This window comes from Rhinolophus sinicus, chromosome 5 (assembly GCF_057876585.1).
Source record: "Rhinolophus sinicus isolate RSI-liver-muscle chromosome 5, RSI-T2T, whole genome shotgun sequence".
NCBI lineage: Eukaryota > Metazoa > Chordata > Mammalia > Chiroptera > Rhinolophidae > Rhinolophus > Rhinolophus sinicus.
Window position 1 is genome coordinate 63,355,912 of NC_142505.1, and position 25,452 is coordinate 63,381,363.

At 39.5% G+C, this 25,452-nt stretch overlaps 1 protein-coding gene across 13 annotated transcripts in view; it reads left to right on the forward strand.

Annotated features, from left to right (window-relative positions):
• Positions 1–25,173, forward strand: part of MITF (melanocyte inducing transcription factor) — a 204,222-nt gene extending 179,049 nt beyond the window's left edge. For 7 of the 13 annotated variants that reach the window (XM_019711740.3, XM_074313271.2, XM_074313273.2 and 4 more), the window contains 6 exons: positions 1,349–1,444; positions 8,791–8,908; positions 11,255–11,311; positions 16,026–16,101; positions 19,643–19,790; positions 24,351–25,173. In XM_019711740.3, the coding sequence (XP_019567299.2) occupies positions 1,349–1,444; positions 8,791–8,908; positions 11,255–11,311; positions 16,026–16,101; positions 19,643–19,790; positions 24,351–24,752 (897 nt within the window). In that variant the 3' untranslated portion in view covers positions 24,753–25,173. Of the gene's footprint in view, positions 1–1,348; positions 1,445–8,790; positions 8,909–11,236; positions 11,312–16,025; positions 16,102–19,642; positions 19,791–24,350 lie in introns of all 13 variants that reach the window. The other 6 variants (XM_019711739.3, XM_019711744.3, XM_019711746.3 and 3 more) reach the window with 1 other exon arrangement.
• Positions 25,174–25,452: the final 279 nt, after the last annotated feature.

Consider the following 25,452-nt stretch of genomic DNA (forward strand, 5'->3'; position numbering starts at 1 on the left):
ATAAACAACGTGCTAACGGTTATTCAAAACTGACCTCCAGTTATTCTTCTCAGGGGCCACATAATAATGCTCAGTTTTTTAATGTTTATTATATTCCTGGCATGGTAAGCACTTCATATGGTTCTCCTAAAATCTCACAAGAATCCAATAAAGCAATGAGTATTATTAAGCCCATTTTGCAGGTTGGCCCACTGAAGCTCTTAAAGTTTGGGAGCTTTGCCTCTAAAACAGGAAGTGGGAGAATGAGGGTTCCAACAAGCCCTGTGAAGTTAGAGCCTGTCCTCGTTAATTGGAAGTGGCAAAAAAAGACACAAAGGAGCATGCCTCTTAGTTCTGAGATTCCATTGTGTGCTTATGAAGCACTCTAAGATCCATGCGTGTGTGACACACACACGTTCTCTCTCTCTCTCTCTCTCTCTCTCTCTCTCTCTCTCTCTCTCTCTCACACACACATACACACACACACACACACACACACACACACACACACCCAACTAGCTCCAGTACATGAGATGTTTACAAAGAAATGTTTTCACATATTTGTCTTTGCAGCTGCTGCAATGCACACGTAGGCACCGTTGTTCATTATCAAAACTGATGTTTTGGTACTTTAGGAATAAAATTGATCTAGTGGGAACGTCAGCTCCTGGTGTAAGGCTCGGCAAGTACCAAGCCTTTGGGCGGCTGGAGGAGAAGCTTACTTTGCAGGTCACTGTAAGATCAGTGCAGCGCTGTCGGTGGCCTAAGAGCTACTGTGCCGAACACACCTCCAGGGGAGCGAAGGGCTGAGTTACCACCTGTGTTTTCCTGCTCCCAGGAGGGTCCAGGAAGGGTACGAGATACAGTCTTCAGACAAAAGGAAATGGCAGCTGTCATTCAAGAAGTGGTTTCCTGGTTTATCTTTCCTGTCGAGGGCAGGCAGTTTACCACAGCAGTTGAGAACCTGGGTTCAAATTGTGGCTCTCAATCTTCTTCGATATGTGACTTAGGGCTAGTTCCTTCTCCTTATCTCACCTGGAAAATAGGTACAGTAACAGTAACTGCCCTGTTACTGCCCTGTTGGGGTTATTGTCCAAGGTGAATGACTTAGCCCATGAGAAGCCCTGAGCACAGTGCCTGGCGCCTGTGGATCACTCACTAAGCGCTGGTTGTAAATGTCATTTTATCACCTGTTAGTGTTAACAGTCTTCAATGACGTTCATATTTGGGGAGTAACAGGACAGTTACTTCTTAAACTAACTAACGAGCATTATTGCTATGGTAAGAAAAGACCCTGGATATCTTTTTGGGTTGCTTTGCACCGTTTTTGCTTATATCTGTCTCTCTTCCATTGACCTTTTCCCTGCAGATGGATGATGTTATTGATGACATCATTAGCCTAGAATCAAGTTATAATGAAGAAATCCTGAGCTTGATGGACCCTGCCTTGCAAATGGCAAATACGGTATTGACGACTTTTTTTTTTTTTAAAGAAAATCTTGAGCTATTTCCAGTATTCTCTCCCTTTTCCTGAACTTTTAGTTTCTCTTTGCAAGCGACTCATTGAGAAATTTATTAATAATCAAATAGGTAATTAACTCAGTATCACAAATAAGTGACTTGGACATCAGACATTAACAATTTCTCATAAGTTTATAAAGTCCTAATTCCTGGGAATTCAGTCTACTTTCAATAGGATATTAGGCCTTCCAATTCCCTCTGACAACTTATGCCCACTTAGTACACTGCTGCCAGAGGACATACTATAGGTCATACTGTGTAGTGGTAGGTAATGTTCTAGTTAGCCTGAAAACTCACTACAGTTTTTGAAGACATTACCTTACTATTCACAGGTGATAGGGGGGCAGTCAAGGTAATGCTTCTTCAACAGCAAATTTTATTCCAATTTTAGTTAATAAACCAGTAGAAACATTTGCTCTTATATGTTACTTCTCTATAATTTGGGCCTTGCTTGGTTTGTTTATTTATTTCACTCCTTACATTTGTGTCTTATGTTACCATTTGTGCTGAAGTCTTATTGCAGATTTTCTTTAGTCTTTTCAGTAATTTTGTGACTCACGTTGGGTGGTGTATTGCCCTCAGTTTTAGGATTAGGAAAGGTTAGCTCATCTTTCCCAAGATTACATGGTTTGGATGTGTCAGAGTCAGGACTCCTCGGGAGGTCTTTGAAAGTCTAGCCAATCTTTTGTTTTCTATGAGAGCAATGCCCTGAGATTATTATATTCTTTAATAACTAGTGTTTAAAAGACTAACCTCCACAGGGTGAAGGGAAGTAGTTGTTTAATGGGTACAGAGTTTCAGATTTGCAAGATGAAAGAGTTGGAGATCTGTCTCACAACAGTGTGAATATACTTAACACTTAAACTTGGTTAAGATGGTAAATTTTGTATGTTTTTCTTAACCACAATAAAAAAAATTTTAAAGCCTAAATTCCTATAATAAATTCTCTCAGCCAGGGAACATGATAACCCTGAATTATTTAAATTAAATTTTTATAGTTAGCATTTTCTTTTGTTTTCCATCTTGATCCAGTTCTTTAAGTTCACTTACTTAAGAACTCCTCTTGAAGCCCCAAAGCCTCTTCTAGGATCGTTAGTTTTTGTCAACTTCCTACCCATTTAAATTCATCCCCTGGTTTTGAAAGAACTAAATGTTCTGCCATCCTGACAAATGTTTCCATGCCAAACTCTCCCACCCTCTTTGAGCCCTTGGTTGGCTTCCATGGAACACTTCTGCTTCCAACTTTGTGCCTCCCCGAGGCAGACTGAACTTGTCGGCAGTCAGAATCCTAGGACAAACATGAGCAAAACACTTAGGGGAGCATGCCTCAGGGAATTTATAAATGTACCAAAGACATGGGTATATTTACAATGTTTTCAGGGCCCTAGCAGCGTTGAGGAGCGATGGCCCAGGCATCCCAAAAGAACTTCGCTGATGAGGGTGGTCATTTTGCCAGTGATGTCTATTGGATGCCTGCACACACTCAGGAGCACTGTGGAGTTGATACGTTTTTTTGTTTGTTTGTTTTGTTTTGTTTTTAAATCATTGGTTTTGTTTCTCTCGAATGGTGAAGACCTTTGAAGTCATCTGAGCCAACCTCCTACTAGTTGCATTAAGCTCTTTTTGTATATATCCTCTGTATTCTCCACAAAAAAATCAGACATCTAGCATCTTGAAAGCCCCCAATGAATGATATGCACTAAGTCAGAAGAGAAACTGTAAAGCACAGTGGTTAGGAAGTGGAGATTTTTGATCAGACCTGGGTTCAAATCCTAAGTTGGCTGTTTATGGTGTGACCTTGCTTGTTACTTAGCCTTTTCCCTGTCTGTAAAATGGGACTGATGGTAGAACCTAAGTCACGTGATCATCCCATAAAGTACGTGTAGCATTTAGCACTGGAAATGTAAGTTGTATCAATAGTATCTAAATTATTAAGTACAATTTAATATCAAATAATCAAATAATTGTGATAGTATCTTATTCAGGTGATATTCATTGAGCACCTGTAATGTGTCCAGATCTGTGTTAGAATAACATCATACTTAATAACGCAGATACTCCTCACAATGAGTCTCTGTGAATTCCAGACCTGCGTCCAGTTTGCCTCATGGAGAACTGTTCCCCACGGCAGCCCATCTGGAGAGAGTTGTCATGACCCATTTGCTTCTCTCCTTTAGACCAATACGTATGTCTCCTTAGTCAGTCTGCATCAGCGTTGACTTCGTATTCCTCCATTGTCCCATTGCTCCTGAACTGCATTTAAGATTGATGTAGCATTTCTTAAATGCCTAGTGTGTGACCAGCACTGGGCAAGGAGCTGTGGGTTCTGATGAGTGATGTGTGCTTCCTGTTCTCATGGGGCTCCTCAGTCTGGGAAGAGAAGACCACTGGCGATCGTGAATGGAGAAGGGTAATTCAGGAGCAGGGAGGCCATCTCTGGTGAGTTCCCGGATAGGAAAGATACTCTGGGCAAAGGTGAATTAATTCCCAGCCAGAAGAGGAGTAGTAACTGGTAGCTGCCCCCAGAAGTCACTGACTGTTCCGGTGTCCATCTCTCTTCTATATTCCCACCTGGAAAAGGCTAAACGCTGCCCCCTTGGAGCCTTCCTGCGACAAAACGATTTCAGCATGTTGCCGTTAGAGGAAAGATAGTATAACTTAGAGGTTAGAACAGACTCTGAGCCACACATCTGAGTTCAACACAACCTCTTGAGTAAATTATTTGACCTCTCTGCCTCATTTTTCTAGTCTGGAAAATGGGCCAATAATAGCACCTAAACAATAGAATCCATGTGAGAATTTTAACAGTGAATCTATAAAAAACCATTTAGAACAGTCCTGTCCCTGATAGGCTCTCACTAAATGTTAGTTGCTAGCTCTTATTCTGATAAATTTGGGTTTTGGTTGTCAAAGTTACATAACAAAGCGATTACAACTTACTAACATTTAAAATTTTTTCCACAGTAAAATTTAAACAATGTTTTTCATGTTAGGCATTTTTCCTTTTTATTTGATTCTTTGAAATGCTTTGTTTCACGTTAACTTTAAAAAAAAAAAAGTGGAAGGAACACTTTGAGAGGAAACTATCCTAAGGGAATTAGAGTCTAGAAATAACTATTCTGAGAGTACAATGGCCCTCTTGTAGCATCACAAACAAAGAATAAAAGTCCTAGTTTCCTTGTGCTAACAGTGCCCAATTGATATTCAGAGAAGGGGACCATCCAAAGGAAAAAAAAATAATTTAACACTTTACAATGATCGTTTACTTGGAAAAATATTCATTTTGGTAGAGCATGATGCTTAAAAACTCAATTCAGACCAAGTTTGGGGTGCACACCCACGTGTGTCTGCCTTTTCTTTATTTGTCCTGACTAGACTGTGGCCTCCGTCTGTCCACGGTGTAGCTTGTATGCTGGGGTGAAATCTTGTCCATCAGGTTAACGTGCTGGATAAAAACTCAGCAAAGATGCAACGTATCTGTTCACAGAAGATGCCTCTTCTTCTTCCTTAGCTCCAAAGGTGTTATTTTTACCTAATCATGATGTAAACTTGCTTATGGGGGAATTTTCTAACACAGCAGGGGAACCAAAGAATTCTTAAATATGCATGGCTAAGAGATGAACTTTTAATTAGGAAGCCATATTATTTTAACCAACGTTCCTTTTAGTGGCCTCAACAAATAACGGCCACTAATAGAAAGAACGTGAGCCACCATTTAGGGCAGGGTCTCTTGGCCTTGGTGCTATTAACATTTGAGATAGATAATTCTGTGCTGTGGGGGCATCCTGTCCACTATAGGATGTTCAACAGCATCCCTGGCCTCTACCCCTTGGGTGCCAAGAGCAGCCCCCGTTTGCCCCGCCAGTTGTGATAACCAAAAATGTCTCTAAACATTGACGAATGTCCTCTGGAGGGATAGGATTCCCCTGTGGAGAATTTAGGATACTGTGTGCTCCGGGTGTTTAGGATACTGTGTGATCACTTTGGCCCTGCAGATCCCCTGATTTCTGTATTCCGGTTTGCATGGCAGTCTAGTAAAATTGGGGTCATAGTTTGCGGGACACTTGGTAATTAACATGGCAGGTGGTTTTGGGGATCAAAGTGAAAATGAGCTGGACTGTCCAAACTGTAGACTTGGGAGGGAATACAGTACTTCATAGACAATTATAATATTACTAAGCACAGCAGCTTCCTGATGCATAAGTAGGAGGCACTGTTTCACCTATAGTGTCTCATTTAATTCTTATAGAAACTGTGAGTGAGAGAGTGATATGATTGCCACTTTTCAAAGGGGGACACCACACCCCAGAGAGGTTCGTGCCACACAGCAGGTCAGTGACAGAGCCAGGTTTTAATGCAGGTCTCTGACTCCTAAGCCCAGGGTCTAAATCGCTACACTGTCATTTTGTAAATGTGAGTGTCCATACTTGGTTAGTGGGCACTGGGTTTTTAGTTGCTCAGATCCAGTTGGAAATTGATTGAAAAGTACAGTTTCTAATTGGCTAACATCAGCAGGTTGATACTGCCCCCAAATACTGCTTTGAACACGAGACATGAACCTCCTACCAACAATTTCTGTTTCGACAGCTAGAATCGTGGCTTTTCTTTCTGTAAAATCAGTGACATAGCATACACAAAGTGCCTTCTATTTTATGCCTGGCCCAGAGTAGGACCCACAAAATTCAGTTTTCTTCAGAAAAATATTACGGCAGGCTTTATGCTGCCAGTTCGTGATGGGCGAGGATTGGAAAAGCAGCCGAAGCTGGACATTTTTTTAGAGAACTAGATAGAGGGTTATATGCGTAAGACGCTTTTTTGACTGGAAGTTCTGATGTCTGACTCAGTGGGTAAAGCGTCTTGTGACAGAGATGAAGTCCTCTGCCTTCTTGGTGGGCACTGTCACTTCATTCCAATCACAGCCGTCTTCTCTGAAGTTTGCAGCCCTCCCCAATCCATTTCTCTCTGGGTCTCCGCCAGTCTTCCTCACTGTCTCCCCCACCCTACCCCACCTGCTTGTCTGTCTGTCTTTCCACCTCTCATACCCTCTGCCTATGTGTGGCTCTCTCTTCCTGTTTCTACCCCACCCTGTGTCTTTCTCTGTCTCATTCCCAGTTTTTGATTCTCTCTCTCTCTCTCTCTGTCTGTCTCTCTAGGAGTCTACATTTATTAAATATATGTACAGATACCATCTCCCTTTAGAATATGGTTAGAGAATACGTTCTCATCCTGGAGAAACTTACCAATAGATGTCTGTCCAATGTAGATCCACTGACGACTTACAGGATTTTATTTTTAAAGCTAGTTGTACATGTCACTTGCCTATTATTTTTCCCTAACAAATCATAATAATACAATTGCATGTTTTGCCCACAATTTGCATTTGGAAACATGATAGGCTTTGTATTTCTAGAGCTATGGGAATAATCTTTTTAGCTTGTATTGAACTTTGAAGTCACATTCTTGGTTTATTAATACCCAGTAGTTCTCCCAAAATTTGAAACTTCAGAAAAATAGGAGAATAAATCTTTGGACTCTAGAGGGGTTATGACATGCCACAGCACCTTGATAATTTCAACTGTCTCCTTACAGTGCTGTTTTGAGACATTTCAGCACCTTTCACTCTGCTGTGTTAAGCGGGACAAGAATAAAACTGAACACATACAAGGCAGAGTTGACCCTAAGACGGTGAACCCATTTCAAATAAAACAGCTTAATGAAATGACAGCCACTAATCAAAGTCACTTTACTGTCAGTTTCTTTGCTAGAGGGCCTTGAAATACGGATTAAGTTATAGCACAATGCATTCATTGTGTATCTGCGTTTGTGCCGCGGGATATGTGTATTACATTTGACATACTATTAATCCCACCTGCAAAAAGGAGAAGAAGACTGAGTGGAAAAGAGACAGATGTGCCTGCTGATCCGTCCGTCCTCCCTGCCCCCAACCCAGTCATGGCAGAGCAAGTGTCATGTTAACCTGTCAGGAAGAATCACATTCTGTGTACAGCCCTTCCCATCTCTTCAGCTAGGGCTTCAGAGTAGTTATTTAGAAGCCATGATAGGAGTAGATAGGCTACCGATGAGGGGAAACACATCTGATTCTATCTTTATTTTGTGGGATATTTTCATCTGTATGTTAGTGGCTACTTGGAGAATGAAACGTAGAATTGAAGTACAGTCTTTACTCCTCTTGGTCACTCAACATTTTTATCACACTTAAATACTATCTAAATTACATTTCTCAGATGTAGACAATTCAGAGTGTGAGTCAAGAAAGGGAAGGGCTAAATGATGCAAAGTTGTACCTGGTAATATTAGGTTGGTGCAAAAATCATTGCGGTTTAAAAGGTTAATAATTGCAAAAACCACAATTACTTTTATACCAACCTAATAATAATTATAGGAATTGAATTAAGCTAAAAATGGGACGTTTCTATGGCAGAAGTAGTATGGCCACTTAACTGTGTCCCCTAGTTAATATTTAGGACTTTATTTCAGGGAGTGGGAAGAAAAAATGTCTTGGACCTTTTAGGTCTACAAAAATGGGCACCTCAAACTCCTGCCATGAACTAGTTACAGGAAAAGGCGTATACGATAACAATAATTTCACTACTTTAAAATATTCAATTCAGAACTAGAGTAAACCACTCTTAAGCTAGCTTGAGAAAGTTAAATACTTCTTTTTCCTTGTTTGTGTGTGTGTGTACATTTTTATTCTTTTATTAAAGTCAATGGGCTCCCTCTTGTGGCTTTGTGAAAGATTTCAGTTTCAAGGAAAATAGCTTTTCTTTAGCAATAGGAAACCACTTCTTTTCCAGTGAGGAAACACCTTTCATTGCTTTTCTTTATAAAAGGAAGAGAGAGGAAGAGAGGGAAGAAGAAAATTGCCTTTGATGAAAAACCTGATTTGGTGAAAACGTCATGCTATATAAAACCCTATTTTGCAGTAATAAGCAACATTTACTGAACATTATATGCTACTAGATGTGCTAGGTAATGAGTTTACCACGTTATCCATTGTGTCCACGCTCAGAATAAACCTGTAAGCTGGGTAGTACAGCTGTGTTGGTGTGAGATTTCACATCCTTTCTTCTTGCAAAAGAAACTAGCGAAGGAGAACGTGTCTGAATGAATGCAAAGGTAAACATCTCATGTTTTCTGATTTTAAAAAATGACTTCTTACATCAAACCATTTCCTTTAAATAAAGTCTGGAATAGGATATGGGTTTTAGCTGAATCACTTAGGAATTGCTCAACAACTGATTTCCATTATTGTTTTTGTCTCTCCAGTTACCTGTCTCTGGAAACTTGATTGACCTTTATGGCAATCAAGGACTGCCACCCCCAGGCCTCACCATCAGCAACTCCTGTCCAGCCAACCTTCCCAACATCAAAAGGGAGCTCACAGGTAAATACCTACCAAATGTGCCGCTTAATGAGGATTTTCTGTTAATTTTCTAATAAGCAAAGTTTCCAAAACAGTGACCTCCAGGCTATTTCCAACTCACAGACATAGGGCTATGCAGTGATTAAAACACTGAGCAGTATTTTAAGATGGAGGATTTATATTTGAACATGCTGGTTTCCAGTCTTTCTTGAGATACCGGGAATCGGGCCGCCATTACTCTGACACCATTCCTCAGGACGCCCATCATGGTGTCTAGACTGTTGTCTCCTTTGGAGTGAGGGCAGCAGGCAACACTTTCAGTTGTTAAGTGTCTCCACCCAGTCTGGTGTTCATGTTACTGGCCAAGCCCCTAGAGGCATTTGAGTCTGAGAGTCCTGGTCTGAATTTTCCTTTGACAGACATTCAAGCCCACAGTTGTGACAGAGTAAGAATATAGTATTTCTTGCATCTTCAGACACCTCCTGTTATTTTTGCTATCTCAGGTACAAAAGATTTATTACACAGAGTAAAAAATAAATTATAAAATGGAGCAATGGGTATTGTTTTTTCTTGAGGCAAGTGTGAAATGACCTATTTCACAATTTTGTTGAACGCTTTAAGGAAGGCATTTGGCCATTAAAACATGCTGCAGCTATGTTAGAACTGGCATTCTACCACGCTGAATGTTACGGCCCTCATATCGTCCCCTTTGATTATTTGGTCATTGCATCCTGCAGGATTGGGTGAACAGACTGAGATATAGAATATACATTTAGTGCAAAACTATTTGTGTCCTGTTCAAGGGTGTCTTAAAAATATTCTTCAGAAAATTGTGTCAGGAGAAAGACATTGTAAAAAATCATTGATTTGGGTTAAAAAAGATAAGTAATTAATGAATACATAGGAACCATCAAAAGCCAACAAATAAGAGGTACCCTACCAGGGAGGAAAAGCACCGTAAAGTCTTAGAAAATACTGCTAAATGAGATCTACATTAAATCATAACAAAATACGGCTAGAGTGACAGGAATACAATTCTTACTACTTGAGTGCAAAGTAGAGGTTTGAATTATGTGCTTGGTTTGTTTTTTTTTCTTCAGAGACAAAGAAAACAACAGAGGCAGGGGTGGGGAGTAGAAGAAATAGGTGAAGGAGGTACAAATTTATTAAATTTAAAAAAAGTACCAGATCTAGTGGACAATATACTTCTAGAGTCACTGGTATCTTAGGAAGTGACCCATCAAGGTAGAACATGGGTAAAACACCAGGAAAGGAGAAAATGGATAGGATTTGGGGCTCTGCCCCCTGACAGCGTGACACAGCCAGAAGAGAAAAGGCTTAGGAGTAAGCATATCTGACCTGCGGGGCGGGGAGGGTGAACTGTCTTTGTTAGTCCGGTTTTCCCACCTGCATTAGGGTCTGGTCAGGAAGCAGAAACCACACAGTGATTCCAAAGGGGAAGATTTAGAACAAGTATTCCTTAACCTTGTACAGGCAATTAGCTACTAAGAGAAGATAATACTAAAGGCTGCCCTGAGGCTGCAGGGGAGTACCAACCTCCACGAAAACCCTCCTTCCTGGGCCAAGGGTCCTGCCTTAGTGGGGAGGGTGTGGTGACAGCCCCCTAGATGGCCAAGCTCACTGGGTAGCCTGGCCAGAGCTGGTCCACATTTGGTGAGTTGAGGCTGACAGGCAGAGCACCATGGGGTGGGACTGGCAAGCTGAACACGAAAAACAAAAGGAAACAAACACAAAAATGAAGATACTGGGTTGGAGGGTGTGTAAACAAAAGCTACCTGTCATGCTTCTATGTGAGGGAGGAAACAGAAAATGATTTGGATTGACCTTCCCAGCTGAAATAATTTAGCTTCCGAATTATGTGTATGTATAAATATAGATATTAGTACACATATAATAAGTATATATATACATGTTATTTGTTTCACTGACTATAAGTTTCCATGTCAGTGTGTTACAAAGGCATCAAAGATTGAAAAGTTCTATTGCCTGAAAAGAAAATATGACTCTTGATAATAGATTATCAACAGCAAATTTCCATAGTTTCCTAGTTATTTTTTCTTGTTAATATCTGTATGTTTACAGTGTGTCAGTCATACTTGTTACTCTTCTTTTACTATTTTGTAGAAGCCAAGTTTTTGCATTTATTTGATATATTTTGCTATTGAAAAAATGCAAACCTTTTAAAAGCCGTAAGTTAAAAAACCCTCATTTTATTTAGAGTCAAGTCAGATAAGCTTCCATATGTTTAGCAAATGAGATGTTTTATGGTTTACATTATTGTGTGCCTTGAACAGTTCCAGTTTCTAATTACTTCATTCACGTGCACAGCGTGTATTTTCCCCACAGAGTCTGAAGCGAGAGCATTGGCTAAAGAGAGGCAAAAAAAGGACAATCACAACCTGAGTAAGTTCGCTTTATGTTAGTGGGATATGATATCCGAGTTGATGCTCCTCCTTAAATCAAAAATTTTCCAGAAATTCTAGAGGGACATTGATTTATATAGCTGTTAAAGGTACATTTTGTGGAAGAAAATTGTTTTTCACAGAAACCAAGGTGTATTTCCCATGTTTTATCTCAGATCAAATTGAATTTTTTTTCAGTATCCTGAAGACTCTTTATTTTCCTTGTTTATAGTAGTGGTTTTGTGTGCATGTGTGTATGCGTGTGAGAGGGACTTGATCCCCAACTACCCAATTATAAGTGCTGCGCACACTGGAACTTATTAACAAAAGGGGATTATGAGGCCACCTTCTCCAGTGAGATTTGAAAGAAAAAATAATGAAACATCAGGAGGGAGTCAGTCAGTGGGTGAGGTAGCTTCCCAAATTTCTGACTTTACCTGTGACTTAAAAAAAAAGATCTTTTAACACTTACAATTATTTTTTATGTATTTAATTTAATCTTGATCAAATCTTTAAGCTATTCCTATAAAAAGTTAAGATTTTTGTTTTATAAAGAAGTAACAAAGGCTGCACAGTTAAAATAAAAGGATGGGCTTGGAGGTAGGAAATAGTTTACATGTGTGTATGAATTTCTCATCTCATGGTCTCCTGTCCTCTTTTTCCTAAATTGATTTTTAAGAATGTAAATTATGTATAAATATTTTGTGCTTATAAAAATGATAGAATAAGGCAAAAGTTCTCCCCGACCATAGGAATGGTCTTTTTTTTTTTTTTTTCAATTTGCTGTTGGTCTTCCCAACCTCTTTTCATGTATTTAAGAATACACACACATACACATGCACACAGAGTATGAAAAGCATTGTTTTGTGTATGATTTAACATGAACAGTGTCATATTGTCCATATTTGTTGCTGCTTGCTTTGTTACTCAACAGTATATGTCGAAGACCTTTTGCTGTTAAGAATCTAGATCTATCTACTTTTTAAAAACTGTTGAATAATATTCCACAACGTGACTGTGTGATGTTTAGTAATCCACCTACTGCTAAGTATTTATTTTGGTTCCAGTTTTTCCGTTATGAATAGTGCCACAGTGAACATTTGTGTATATCCCTCTGTGTGTGGGCAAGTTCGTTTCGCCAGGTTATGTACTGAGAAATGGAGTTGCTGGGTCCCAGAGCGGGTGAATTTTCTCCTTTGAATAGATACTGCCCTTCCCAGTTCCCATGTCAGTTGTGAGAAGCTTTTCTCATCTCTTAACCAAAATATTTGAATTCATATTTCTAAGGTTTCCTCTAGCTTCCAAGTAATTTTACTCTTTGATATTTTATCTTTTTAAAATAACTTCGAAATAAGATAATTAGATGTTATCTAAATCTTGTCAAAAACAGTATTCACCTTTACTTACGCACCAAATCTCTCAAGTTCATGGTTGCCAGTTAAGTGCAAACATGATTAGCTCAAACTCTGAGGGCTGCGAAACAATCCTAAAACCTCATCTAACCATTAGAAATCAGTACTCAAGGTTAGATTGCCCATTGGCATAGCTCTTCCTCTTCTAGGAATTTATCTTGTAAGAGTACTTGCCAAAATGTGCAAAAGAACACATTCATTTATTCACTCATAACTATTCATGGAGCCCCCATTACATGCAAGGCACTTTTCAATAGAAGTGAATCAGACAGACCGGTTTCCCATCCCTATAAGCTTACCTTTGAGTTAGGTAGACGGACTAGATGAGCAAACAAATATATTAAGTCTATGTTTTAGCATAGGCTAAGTGTATGTTAGGAATAAAATGTACGTGCAAGCCTTGGCAAAAATATTTCTTATACCATTGAAAAAGAGTGACAACTTTGAAATAGTCTATTCATTAGTAGAGGATTTGTAAATAAATTATGGTACCTCCATTAGGGGATACTCAGTGGCTCTTAAGAATAGGGTTGGTCTGTTTCACCTGACTTAGATGATATCTACAATATAGTACGAGTGACAAGAACAAGTGACAGAATAACATGTATACTATCCCATTACGTAAAAAGCACATACTGTATAGGGATGCATGGTTGTGTGTGTGTGTGTGTGTGTGTGTGTCTGTGTGTGTGTAGGGGGTGGTGAAGACCAGGAATCACCCTTATCATTATCAATTTCCTTAGGCATATAGGTATTCAGTGGTGTAAAGAGGTGGCTTTTACCTTTTCCTTTACACTTTTATATGCTCTGCAATTTTTTACAAGCTTACATCATTTGTATAGTAAAAATAATTGGGGAGGGAAGCACTGAATTAAAAATAAAATGTGGTACATCTAAATGTTGACAGTGAGCAATGTCAACAATATGCTGTTAAGTGAGAAAATAGAGATGCAGAATCATTTTTAGTAGTATTCTGCTGTAACTATCATTCTTTATTTAATATATAGTTACTGAGGGCCTACTATGTGCTAGGCTCACATGGATGCTTGGAATACATCGATAAACACACACATACATATATACATGCATGAAGTATGCAGATATTAGATGGTAGAAAGCTCTATGAAGAGACAAAGTGTAGCCCAGGGGATAGAGTGCCAGGACAGGCATGGGAGGGGCTGGTTCAGATTTAAACAGGATGGGCAGGGGAGGCTCATAGGTCAGTTTGAATCCCTACCTCAGGGAGGTAACGGCAGAGCCATTCGGGTATTTTGGGGAGAGTGTCCAGACAAGGGGTAACAGCAGTATGAAGTCTCAAAGTGGGGAATGTGTCAGATTTGGTTGAGGAATAGCAAGAAGTTATGGGGTGATGGGGGAACACAGGTGAGTCACGAAGATATGGTCAGAGTGGGAGAGGAGTGGAAAATGAGGTCAGAGGGATGCTTGAAGAATGCCCTGAGGACTTGACTTTGTCTGGGTGAGATGGGAAGTGATTGCTGGATTTTCAGCAAAGGATTGGCATGCTCTGAGTGATGTTTTAACAAGATCCCTGTGGCTGCTGTGTTCTAGATAGACCAAAGTGGGTAGGGAGTGGTGGACAAGGGTGAAATACAGATACCAGTTAATAGGGTTATAGTAATCCAGGCAAGAAGTCCTAGTGGCTTATATCAGGTAGCAGTGGAGTTGGACGTGGACAGATTCCGGAAATATTTGAGGGTAGAACCAACAGATTTTATTATATGCTTGGAAAAAGTAAGAAAACATGTCATGTTCAGAGGTTTAGAGGAGTTTAGATAGAAAATCAGAGGTCCAACGATTCCCTCTTCACAACTATTGAGTATCACTTACTATTTCTGTTTTATAGAAGTCTAATAAGACAGTAATATATAGAACTGATTTCATCATAGAAATAATCACTCAGATTAAAAAATGCAATATAAATTGGGAAAATAGTGAATAATATTATTTATCTAAGTGGGTCAAATAGAAGTATGTATTAGTTTATACAAAATAACCTAATAATAATAAAAAATATGTATAGGTTATAATATGTTTAAAGTAAAATGTTAACATTTTTAATTCAGTTTACTAGACCTTACATTATTTAGAATTTATTTGCCAGGCTACAGGCAAATTAGAAACATTTATTAACTCATATGCTTTACTATCTCCCTACCCCCAAGAAGAGGATAACTTAGTTGAACACACAACTGAATTTATAAGAGGGAAATGCTGTTAGGATGCGTGGTGTAGCTAAAGACGCTGCACTTGATTTCTCAGGTGTGTTATCTAGTCCTGTAGCCACTGGTCACATCTGCCTGTTGGGCACTTGGAATGTGGCTTGTCCGAATTGTGATGTGCTGTACGTGTTAAATGCACACTGGATTTCAAAAATTTAGTGCAAAGAAAAGAATGGAAATATCAAATTTATAAATTTTCATATTGATTATATGTTGAAATGATAATATTTTGGATATATTAGGTTTAATAAAATACTAAAGTTAATTTCACCTCCCTTTTTACTTTTTTAACATGGCTCCTAGAAAATGTTTAATTACATATGTAACTTGCATTGTGTTTCTATTGGGCAGCGCTGGGCTAGAGCAGGCGTTTTTGTATGGCCTGTGGACTAAGAATGTTTTTTACATTTTTAAAAGGTTAGAAAAATCAAAACAGGAATAGTATTTTGGAATATATGGAAATTATATAAAATCCAAATTTTGGCATCCAGTGCTTCTTGTTAGTAGACTTGCTCTGCAAAAAAAAAAAAAAAAAAAATTGTACCTGGTTAGTATTATCACATTTTGACTTTTGTCAATAAATAATTTGTGGAAATCTGTTTTCTCTCTTGTTATGTAAGTACCTACATGATAGCCTCAGTTTTTGCCTCAGTGTAGCCCACAGAGCTGGAAGTACTCACTACCTGGCCCTTTGTAGGAAGTTGCCCACCCCGGTCGCAGGGTCAGGGTTCAGTTCGGGCCGTTCTCCATTTATTGCCACGTGTCCTCTTCAGGTCCTTAATATCTTCTAAGTGGTTTTGTCATTTGTAACTGATGATAATAATTCTAATTTCAGGGTTGTTACAGGATCGAGTGAGAAACTGTATATATCAGAACTTTGTAAATGATAGAAGGTAGCTCATTTTAAAAAGTGGTTTAATCTCAGTACCAAAACCATGGTGAAAACAGGTTCAGGTGTACATGGTTCTGTCAGTGAAGTTGATACATGCATGCCTTTAATGAGACGCGTTAATGCGAACGTGGCACTCTTACTAATAGTCCTTTCTGTGCTCTTTTCTTGAAGTTGAAAGAAGAAGAAGATTTAACATAAATGACCGCATTAAAGAACTAGGTACTTTGATTCCCAAGTCAAATGATCCGTGAGTACAATTGTGTGTGCATCGTATATTTTTTTGTACCTTAATGTTTTTTCATATGTTGCAAAAGTGCACAGTTATAAAAACTAGTGTAAAGAAGTCCCCCTTCTCCCTTTGGTTTCATTCCTAAATACTTCTTACACCTTTCTTTCGGTTAGTCTCATCAAACTAAAATTTTGAGAGAAGTAAACTGAATTGTACAAAATGATTATTAGACCTGAGATACTTAGCTTTGGGTGTGAGGAGGTAGCTTTTTTGAAATCTGAGAATCCTTGGCAAATAAACACCAAGCTGCTAAAGAAAAACTATTTTAACAGTTTATGCAGGACAGAGATTTCAGTAGCTGTTAAAGCAAGATTTGTTGACTATTCTTCAACTCGTACAACATTTCTAGGCTCTGAGAGCTGATACTGGAGACTTCACGTTTAGCAATATCGGTCAATTGTTTTTTGCATACTCTTTGTATGTTTTACCCATCTAGAAAAAAAGTAATTTTTAATCCTCTTCTAAGTACAGGTCAGACAATTTGGGATTTCAGCTTCAGTCCCTTCCCTCATCCCTTTTCAGAGATAACAGCTGTAAAGATAATTTTCCTGCTAGCAACATCAGCAAATAGGACAACAAATACACAATTTTTATCCATTAGAAACTGGCCCATTTGAAGTTAAGGGGCTAGAGGATCTATACACTTTAATGGCTCCCACAGGCATTCTATGAAATTAGCCTGTGAATATGACCTTTTAGCTACCTAATAAAATGTAAAGATGAAATCAAGCATTATTCATGCAAGGCTTATTAAATTTGCTCTTCACATTATTGTCAGGGAATTTGTGACAAAATAAAATAAAACCATTGCCCATTGTAAAGTGGTTCTGATTAATGTTCAAGCACAATTTCCATCATCAACATTTTGCTTTCCCAGGTTTTTCAAGGAAAGCCATTTTGAAACTCAAAACATTCAAATTCTCAGTTCTGCAGCACAAATTTATCCTACTTAGGGGCTGTGACCTTCATTTCCTATAGTCAGTCTTGCATGATAGTTGAAATTGAATTCCCATCTTCCTGTTCTTTATCAGCTCTCACTTTTTAGCATATTCTTTTAAACTGTAGCATGTGAATATCTTTAGCAACATATTATGAAATTATGGGGCTGGAGTGAAAGCCTCTATTTGCATATCTTCTTTCTCCATTGTATTAGAATACTTATGTGTTTATAATCTGAACTGATAGTGATCTTTAATTGTAGGCATTGTTTTAAGGTAAAATGGACTATAATCTATTACGGGGGTTTTCCCATACCAGGTTTCTGGAACAGACTCTGGGGCTGCTATAGAGACACAGACTAGCTAATCAGGGTCTCAGCCTCATACTTTCTCCTTCCCTAGAGCAGATCTGCTTTTGTTGATGTATATATTAGAGATCTGTGTTCACTTCTATATGAAAAGAAGGGCCTTTCTCATTACAAAAAAAAAAAAAAATGTTTAAAAACCCTTCTTTTAAGCCTAGAAGCGTAATTAATTGGTTGGGTCTCCCAAGGAAACAAAACCCAAGATAATTTGTTGAAATAGTCACTTCTTAAAAACTGAGTAGCTGTATGCACGTTTCAGTAACTGGTGTCTCACCTTACTGGTTTCCTTAAGGCATCTTTCATTATAGCTACTTTCTCTATGGCTGCTGACCTTTCAGTTTCTTTGCTCTCTGCCCTGAACATTAAGCAGGTTGACTCTATGCTCAGTCTGAGTGTCTCAAGACACCTCCTGGGTTACCTTCTTTGGCCTCAGACCCCAGCGATCAACCCGCAGGAATTCTCCTGGGACTGTAACTCTGCCTCTTGTGGGAGAACTTCTGTTTTGTTCTTCATCTAACCCAGGGGTGTTCAAACTGCGGCCCGCGGGCCAACTGTGGCCCATGCTCCATTGTTAATTGGCCCGCAGCAAATTCCAAAAATATATTTAGTTTACTTAAATAAACCAGGTGAGGCAATACGTACTTCACCTCAAGTGAGTGGCCTGGCTGTTTGTGTATTTTACCAAATATGGCCCTTGGTGAAAAATGTTGAAAAAAGTTTTGGACACCGCTGATCTAACCCATAAGAGGATCAATTACTTGGTGGCTTTTCTTAATGCCCCTCCATTCACAGGTCCCACCTGATACTTGCCTCTGCTTTTAGCAGCTATAGATTATGGTTTAGGAGGTTTTCCATACATTAAATTGTTTTTCTTTTCATCATTATTGTCATTGTCATCATGAATATTGTCTGTAAAAGGGCTCAGATTAATTTAAAGGCTATAGAAGTATCACTTATGTAATTATAATTACATTCATTATTTTTCTGGAGTGCTCTAAATTTTTCAACTCACTTTTACCTACATTTTAATGGCATTTTTAATTTTCTCACATATAAATACATTAAAGCTATAGTGATTCAAAACTGAGAGGCACTGAGCTCAGGCTGCTTGGTTTTGAATTCCAAAATAGTCTCTTACTAGATGTCTGACCTTGGGGAAGATACTTTGGTTCTTATGTTTCACTTTTCTCATCTGTTAAAAGAAGGGGGGGGGGGGGCGTGTTTCAGCATATTCCTGCCTAGTGTAGTTGTTTTGAGGACTCAGTCACATAAAGAGGAAAAATCGTATAGTGGTTTGGGGCATGGAGTCTGGAGCCAGATAATTGAGGCCTCCTGGAGCTGCCACTTCCCAGCTGTGTTACTTTGGGCAAATTACTTACCCTCTCTGTGCCTTAGTTTTCAAATCTGTAAAATGAGGATAATATTAATGCCTACCCACTGAGGTTGATATGATTGAATGAGCTATAAAATACTTGTAAAAGTACCTGGCACATAGTAAATGCTACCTAAAGATAGCAATTATAATTATATTCAGCCCTTTAACACAGTGTTTGCTCCATTTGAATTGCATTTTAAACTTTTCACAGCATATTTATATAAAGTACCTCCTTTGATTCCAATAACATATCTATGAGGCTGCTCCTATAAATGTACTTATCGTCATGTTATAAACGAGGAAATGAAGACAGAGAGAAGTTAGATAACCTGCCCATGACAAGTCATGCTAAAATCAAAGGATGCCACTTCTATACCACACACAATCAAGTAAGGAGATCTCACGGAATTTTTTTACCACAGCTTTTTCTGTCTGTCTGTCGGGGTGAATTTTTATAGTCGTAGAAAGCTGTAACTATTTAATACAGTGTTAGGAATACTGACTTTGCAATCAGAAACCTAGACTAAGCCCTGTCTCCACCTTATAGGAGCTCTGTGACAAATGACGGGGCAGTTTCAGTCAACAGTGTCTATTTCAACTCGTGCGCTATGTCCTCCTTTCTGGGGGCTTGTCTGGGTTAAGTAAGATTATATGTAAGACACATGGGGACAGTGTCCAGCATGTGGCAAGAACTCAGTGAGTGACAGCTCTTATCAACTAATAATTGTTATCACGTCTTTAGATGCTGAATGCGCTGAATGTGGAACTTTCATTGAGCCTCAAACCATACAAAAGTCTGTTTCCTTCCATTTTCTTCACAGAGACATGCGCTGGAACAAGGGAACCATTTTGAAAGCATCTGTGGACTACATCCGAAAGTTACAACGAGAGCAGCAACGTGCAAAGGAACTTGAAAACCGACAGAAGAAGCTGGAACATGCCAACCGGCATTTGTTGCTCAGAATACAGGTACGTGTTGTGTAAAATGTACTACGTGTTACTGACTTGAAGGGGAGAAGAAAGGGTAACTATAATGAGCCACGAGGGAGTAGACCCACAGGACCCTAATGCAGTCAGTACTCATTATTCGTGAGTTCCCGATTGGATTTGCCTGCTCGTAAGCATCTACTTGTAACCCCAGATCACTGTGTGGCTCTTTCATGGCCATTGTCAGCACGTGCAGAGCAGCACAGTCGGCGAGCCTGACACCATTTTCTCAGTTAAGATGGAACTCGTGAGGCTCTGCCTTCTCGTTTCAGCTCACACTATAAAAAGGACGAGTGTCCTTTCTGCAGTCAGTTTAGTGCCATGTTTTTCACACTTTTGTGTTTTTTGTGGGGATGTTGCTGTTTAAAGCGGCCTCTAAGCAGAGTGCCCACGTGTTGGGTAGCGTTTACTCTGAAGCAGGAGAAGGCTGTGATGTGTCTTACAGAGATAAGTGTCGTTCAGACCTGAGTTGTAGTGCTATTGGCTGTGACTTCTACGTTTATAAATCAACATTATATATTAAATAAGGTGTCTTTAAACAGAAACACACATGAAACAAGGTTATGTATGAAAATGTGACCAAAGGCTGCGGAAGCCTAACCCTGTATGTCCGCTAGGAGCAGTGCTTCAGTTTTCCCTCACTCAGTATTCAGGCACTTGGGAGAACATAAGCGTCTTATTCCATTTGTGCTGCTATAACAAAAACACCACAGACTGGTGGCTTACACGCTAAGCATTATTTCTCCCAGTTCTGGAGGCTGGGAAGTCCAAGATCAACGCCCCGGTAGGTTCAGTGGGTGATAGGGCCCGCTTCTTAGTTCAGAAACAGCCATGTTCTTGCTGTAGCCTCGCGTGGTGGGAGGGGAGGGGGAGCTCTCTGGGGTGCTTTAGGGTGCTCCTCCCATTCATGAGGGCACGACTCTCGTGACCTCATCACCTCCCAAAGCCCAGTCTCCAAACACCATAACACTGGGGAATTAAGTTTCAGCATGTGAATTTTGAGAGACACAAACATTGAGTTCATAGCAATAATTACTGTGAATAATGAGACTTGACTGTAGTAGTTAAATACAAAGATGCCTTAATATTGGGCATCCGTTGCAGTCCATGGTCAAAGCCCTTGTTTATAAGGAACTTGGGACACCCAGAGGATCTTGTCATCAAGATATAAATGTAAGAAATAGTACGGAGAGTGAAGTTATGGCCATATGTAGCTTTAACTTATATATTCTTACAGGGAGAAATACTAATTTAATAATATGTAGAATTCATCTGTCATTTCATTTGGGGGTGTACATACCAGTGTAAGCATGGCATGGGGGGATCCCTCTTAAGTGTCAGCTCCTGGTGCTTTTCTTAGGCACTCAGGCTCTTATGCTGATGTAAAGACAACTGCCTCTGAAAATGTCCTGAGAGAAAGAAAACCTGAGTCTGCTAATGACCAAAGGAGTTTGCAAGAGTAATTTTAATTGACTCGCTGACTTTGAATGTAGCCTACCAGTAAGAGTCAGTGACATTGTACCTTCTTCTGCAGTAGATGGACACACCTCTTACCAGATTTTGCCATAGAGCCCTGGTTGTGTTTCAGATTTCCAGTGCAACTATTTATGGAAGGCAGTGCAAAGCGTGATGCTTTAGAGACCAGCATGTTTCATCTAGTGGTGTCAGCCCCAGACACTGAACTTACTTAACAGAGTAATCCATTGGTAATAATGGTGTCCGATCTTTTTCATGCCCCACAACACAGTTGACACTTGTAGATGTCACAGCTCTCATTGCACTGCGGCGCTTTTCTGCCATGGGGCAGGGAGGCGAAGATGGTTCTCCTCTCGGGGGTGCATTTTAAATCTCAGTGGTGAAGTAGGGGAAACTGTAAGTTGAAAATCCTCCTTCCCTTCTTTCCCCCTTTTTTGGCTTTTGTTGTTTGTTCCATGTTCCATCTCCAGGAAGCAGACACTGGGCTTCAGTCTATTGAACTTAGTGTACACAGTCATAAAACAAGCTTGTACTAAGGTATTATTTCCTTATACAAATATTAAAAGATATTAATTGTTTTGAAAGAGAGGCTAGCTTTTGTTTTAAGGTTCCAAATATGTCTATTTGTGTGAAACAGGAATAGTGTGAAATGTGTGAAATGGAAATTCCAGAGTGACAGTGTCTTGGGTTTCTTGCAGTGACAGCCTTTAGAACTTTTGCATATCATGGAAAACATTGTTGATTACGAAGACTCTGCAATGCCGAGCGCCTGGGCTTTCAGGATGAGATGCACCACATTATTTAGCATCTAAGTGATGCTTTAGTCAGCTGATAAATATTTTTAATTAAATAACAAAAGATTAGAGTAAGATGTTTGCCTCTCTTCATCTAACTTTTTTTTTTTAAAGACAAACTACACGTGTGGGGTGCTGTTCTTATTAGCATGTTGGTGCAGATTTATAAGACTGCATGCTTTCAGCTTAGACGTTAGGGCTTGCTTTCATTTCCATTCTAAGTGATGCATGCAAAAATTTTCACAGAGGAGCGAGTGTGAAGCCTTAATAATCATTGGAACTACTGTGTAATGAAACCGCCCAGGGCTTTAAAATGATGCCTGGAGAGACCTGTGTTTCTGGAGATGTGCGTCTCAGGCTCCCGTCTCTTATTGTATTGTATCCAGAGAAAGATCTTGAGGGTCAAACAACCTTTAATGTAGGCTGAACATGACTTTTCTAGAACATGTACCTCTGGGCTCATGGGCAAAGGTTGAGAGGCCACGTCATGTTGTGGAGCACTTTTCCCTCTCTGATGAGGCAAGGTGACTTGTTTGAAATTTATGTTCTGTTATTAGCATATTATTGTATCACAAACATAGAAAGGATGACATTGGCGTGGAGGTAGGATGCTTATTGGAGAGTCAGTTAGGGTCTCTGGTTCATTTTTCGAGGGGCCAGGGATATTCAGGAAGGGAAGGGAAGACCTTGTGAGGTGACCAAGTCTCTGACACAGGAATTGAATGAGGCAGCTCGAGCTGCCGTAACAAACACCACAGACCAAGAGGCTTAAACCACAGAAATTATTTCCTCACAGTTCTCTGAAGGCTGGAAATCCAATATCAAGGTATAGGCAGGGTTTGTTTCTCCTGCAACCACTCTTGGCTTGTAGATAACCACCTTCTCCCTGTGTTTTCACATGGCCTTATGCATCTCTGCATTCTAATCGCCTCTGCTTATAAGGACAGCAGTCCTGTTGGATATTGGATTAGGGCCCACCCTAACTTAATTACCTCTTTAAAGACAGTCTCCAAATACAATCACATTCTGAGGTCCTGGAGATTAGGATTTCAACATATGAAATGTAAAGAAAGTATAGAACGTTTTGGTGGAATTTAAAAAAACAAAAATTCCATTTCTCATGGTGAGATGGGCTAAATGCTGCTTCTCAAACTTCAGTTACTTGTATAGGACCTTCACAACTTTTGCCGTGACTACCTAAACTTTCTTAGTTCATGGTGCCGTTAGTGTCTTAGTTACTTTTTCACTGCGCCCCTAGACCATTTCTGTTAGGTCCCAACAACTGAGGAACCATTTGAAAATGTAAAACATATAAATTGAAAAACAAGTAGCATTTGTATAGTATTTGTAAATAACCACAGTACTTTCTAATGGGACTGTGTTGGAATCACATTGGACTACCACCCCGTTTTCCACGTTGATTTTCATGCAGGACTTCTTTTTCTCACAGCAGTCACCCCAAATCCAGCTTTGTGATGGCACGATGTGATGGAAATGAGTGTAGCACACTATAAGGCTGAAACCATGAACTCTCCTGAGTCTGACAGCTCTCACAGTAGTATCGCCATTTCTCTTGAAACTTTAAAATACCCCCAGTACCCTGTGAGTTCATGCAGCACCTGTGGAAACCTCAGTGCACAGTTTGGGGACCATGGAATGACATTATTTACCAAATATTTTCCTTTAATCACCTCACTTTTTGAAATTTTATTTTTATATTTTCTAACTTACCCTCATTGTGAACACTAACATCTATGAGAGATTGTCTCTATATTTAATACATAGTAAAATCCATATACCACCCAAAAATTATCTCATTTAGTACCAGTGGTACTTATATTTTAAGAAATACGGCATTCATCATTTAAAAGAGCAAACAATTTTATTTTAATGTTTGTTGTTTTCCCTGTAAGTGTCTGATTTTTTAATAGACTTTATTTTTTTTCAGAACAATTTTAGGTTTACAGCAACCTTGAGCAGAAGGTACCGAGCTCTCCCATGTACTTCCCGCCCCCGCCCCACACAGCCTCGTCCACTCTCTCCATCCCCCTCCGGACTGTACCTTTGTTACAATTAGTGAACCTACTTTGATATATCATTATCATCCAAAGACCCTGCTTCCGTCAGGGTTCACTCTTGGTGGTGTACATCCTATGCGTTTGGACAAGTGCATGATGATGTGTGTCCATCCTTTTAGTGTCATATATAGTAGTTTCACTGCCCTGAAATCCTCTGTGCTCCATCTGTTTGCTGAACTTGACTTTTCTTTTAGGAACTTGAAATGCAGGCTCGAGCGCATGGACTTTCCCTTATTCCATCCACGGGCCTCTGCTCTCCAGATTTGGTAAATCGGATCATTAAGCAAGAACCATCTCTTGAGAACTGCAATCAAGACCTCCTTCCACATCACGCAGACCTAACTTGTACAACAACCCTGGATCTCACAGACGGCACCATCACCTTCAGCAACAACCTCGGACCCGGGACCGAGAGCGGCCAAGCCTACAACGTCCCCACGAAAATGGGATCTAAACTGGAAGACATCCTGATGGATGATACTCTTTCTCCTGTTGGCGTCACTGATCCCCTTCTGTCGTCAGTGTCCCCTGGAGCTTCCAAAACAAGCAGCCGAAGGAGCAGTATGAGCATGGAGGAGACCGAGCACGCTTGTTAGCACAGCCCCTACTCTGCATCCTCACAGACTGCTTCTTCCCCGACTCGTAGATTTCATAATTGACCTGAAGGGGTTTTCTTGATAATTTTCCTTTAATATGAAATTTTTTTCATGATTTATCAATAGCCCAGGATATATTTTATTTTTAGAATTTTGTGAAACAGACTTGTATATTCTATTTTACAACTACAAATGCCTCCAAAGTATTGTACAATAAGTGTACAGTATCTGTGAACTGAATTCACCCCGGACGTTAGCTTTCTGAGCAAGAGGATTTTGCATCAGAGAAATTTCTGTCCATTCTTATTCAGGGGAAACATGGTTTGAGTCACCCCCTGTGACTTCCTTGGAAATTAAATGTAAAGTTTAATCAAAAGAATGTAAAGCAACCAACAAAAAAAAAAAAAAAAAAAAAAAGAAAGGAAGAAAGACACAGAAAGGCAGAGAGAGGAAAGAAAAGAAAATCCACACAAAATTTTTTCCAGTTTGTAAATGTGTTCATTGGTACTGTCTTAAAGATACAATACCCTTCTAGCAGTATTCAGTCTTTATACTGCAAACTGTTTAAAGAAATACTATATTCTGTAAAAGAAAAAAATATAACCATTTTCATGACAATTGTCTTGTTAGTAAACATAACTGATACTTTACTTAGGTGCAACTGAAACTGAAGGGAGACAGGCCAAGACTCTGAAACACG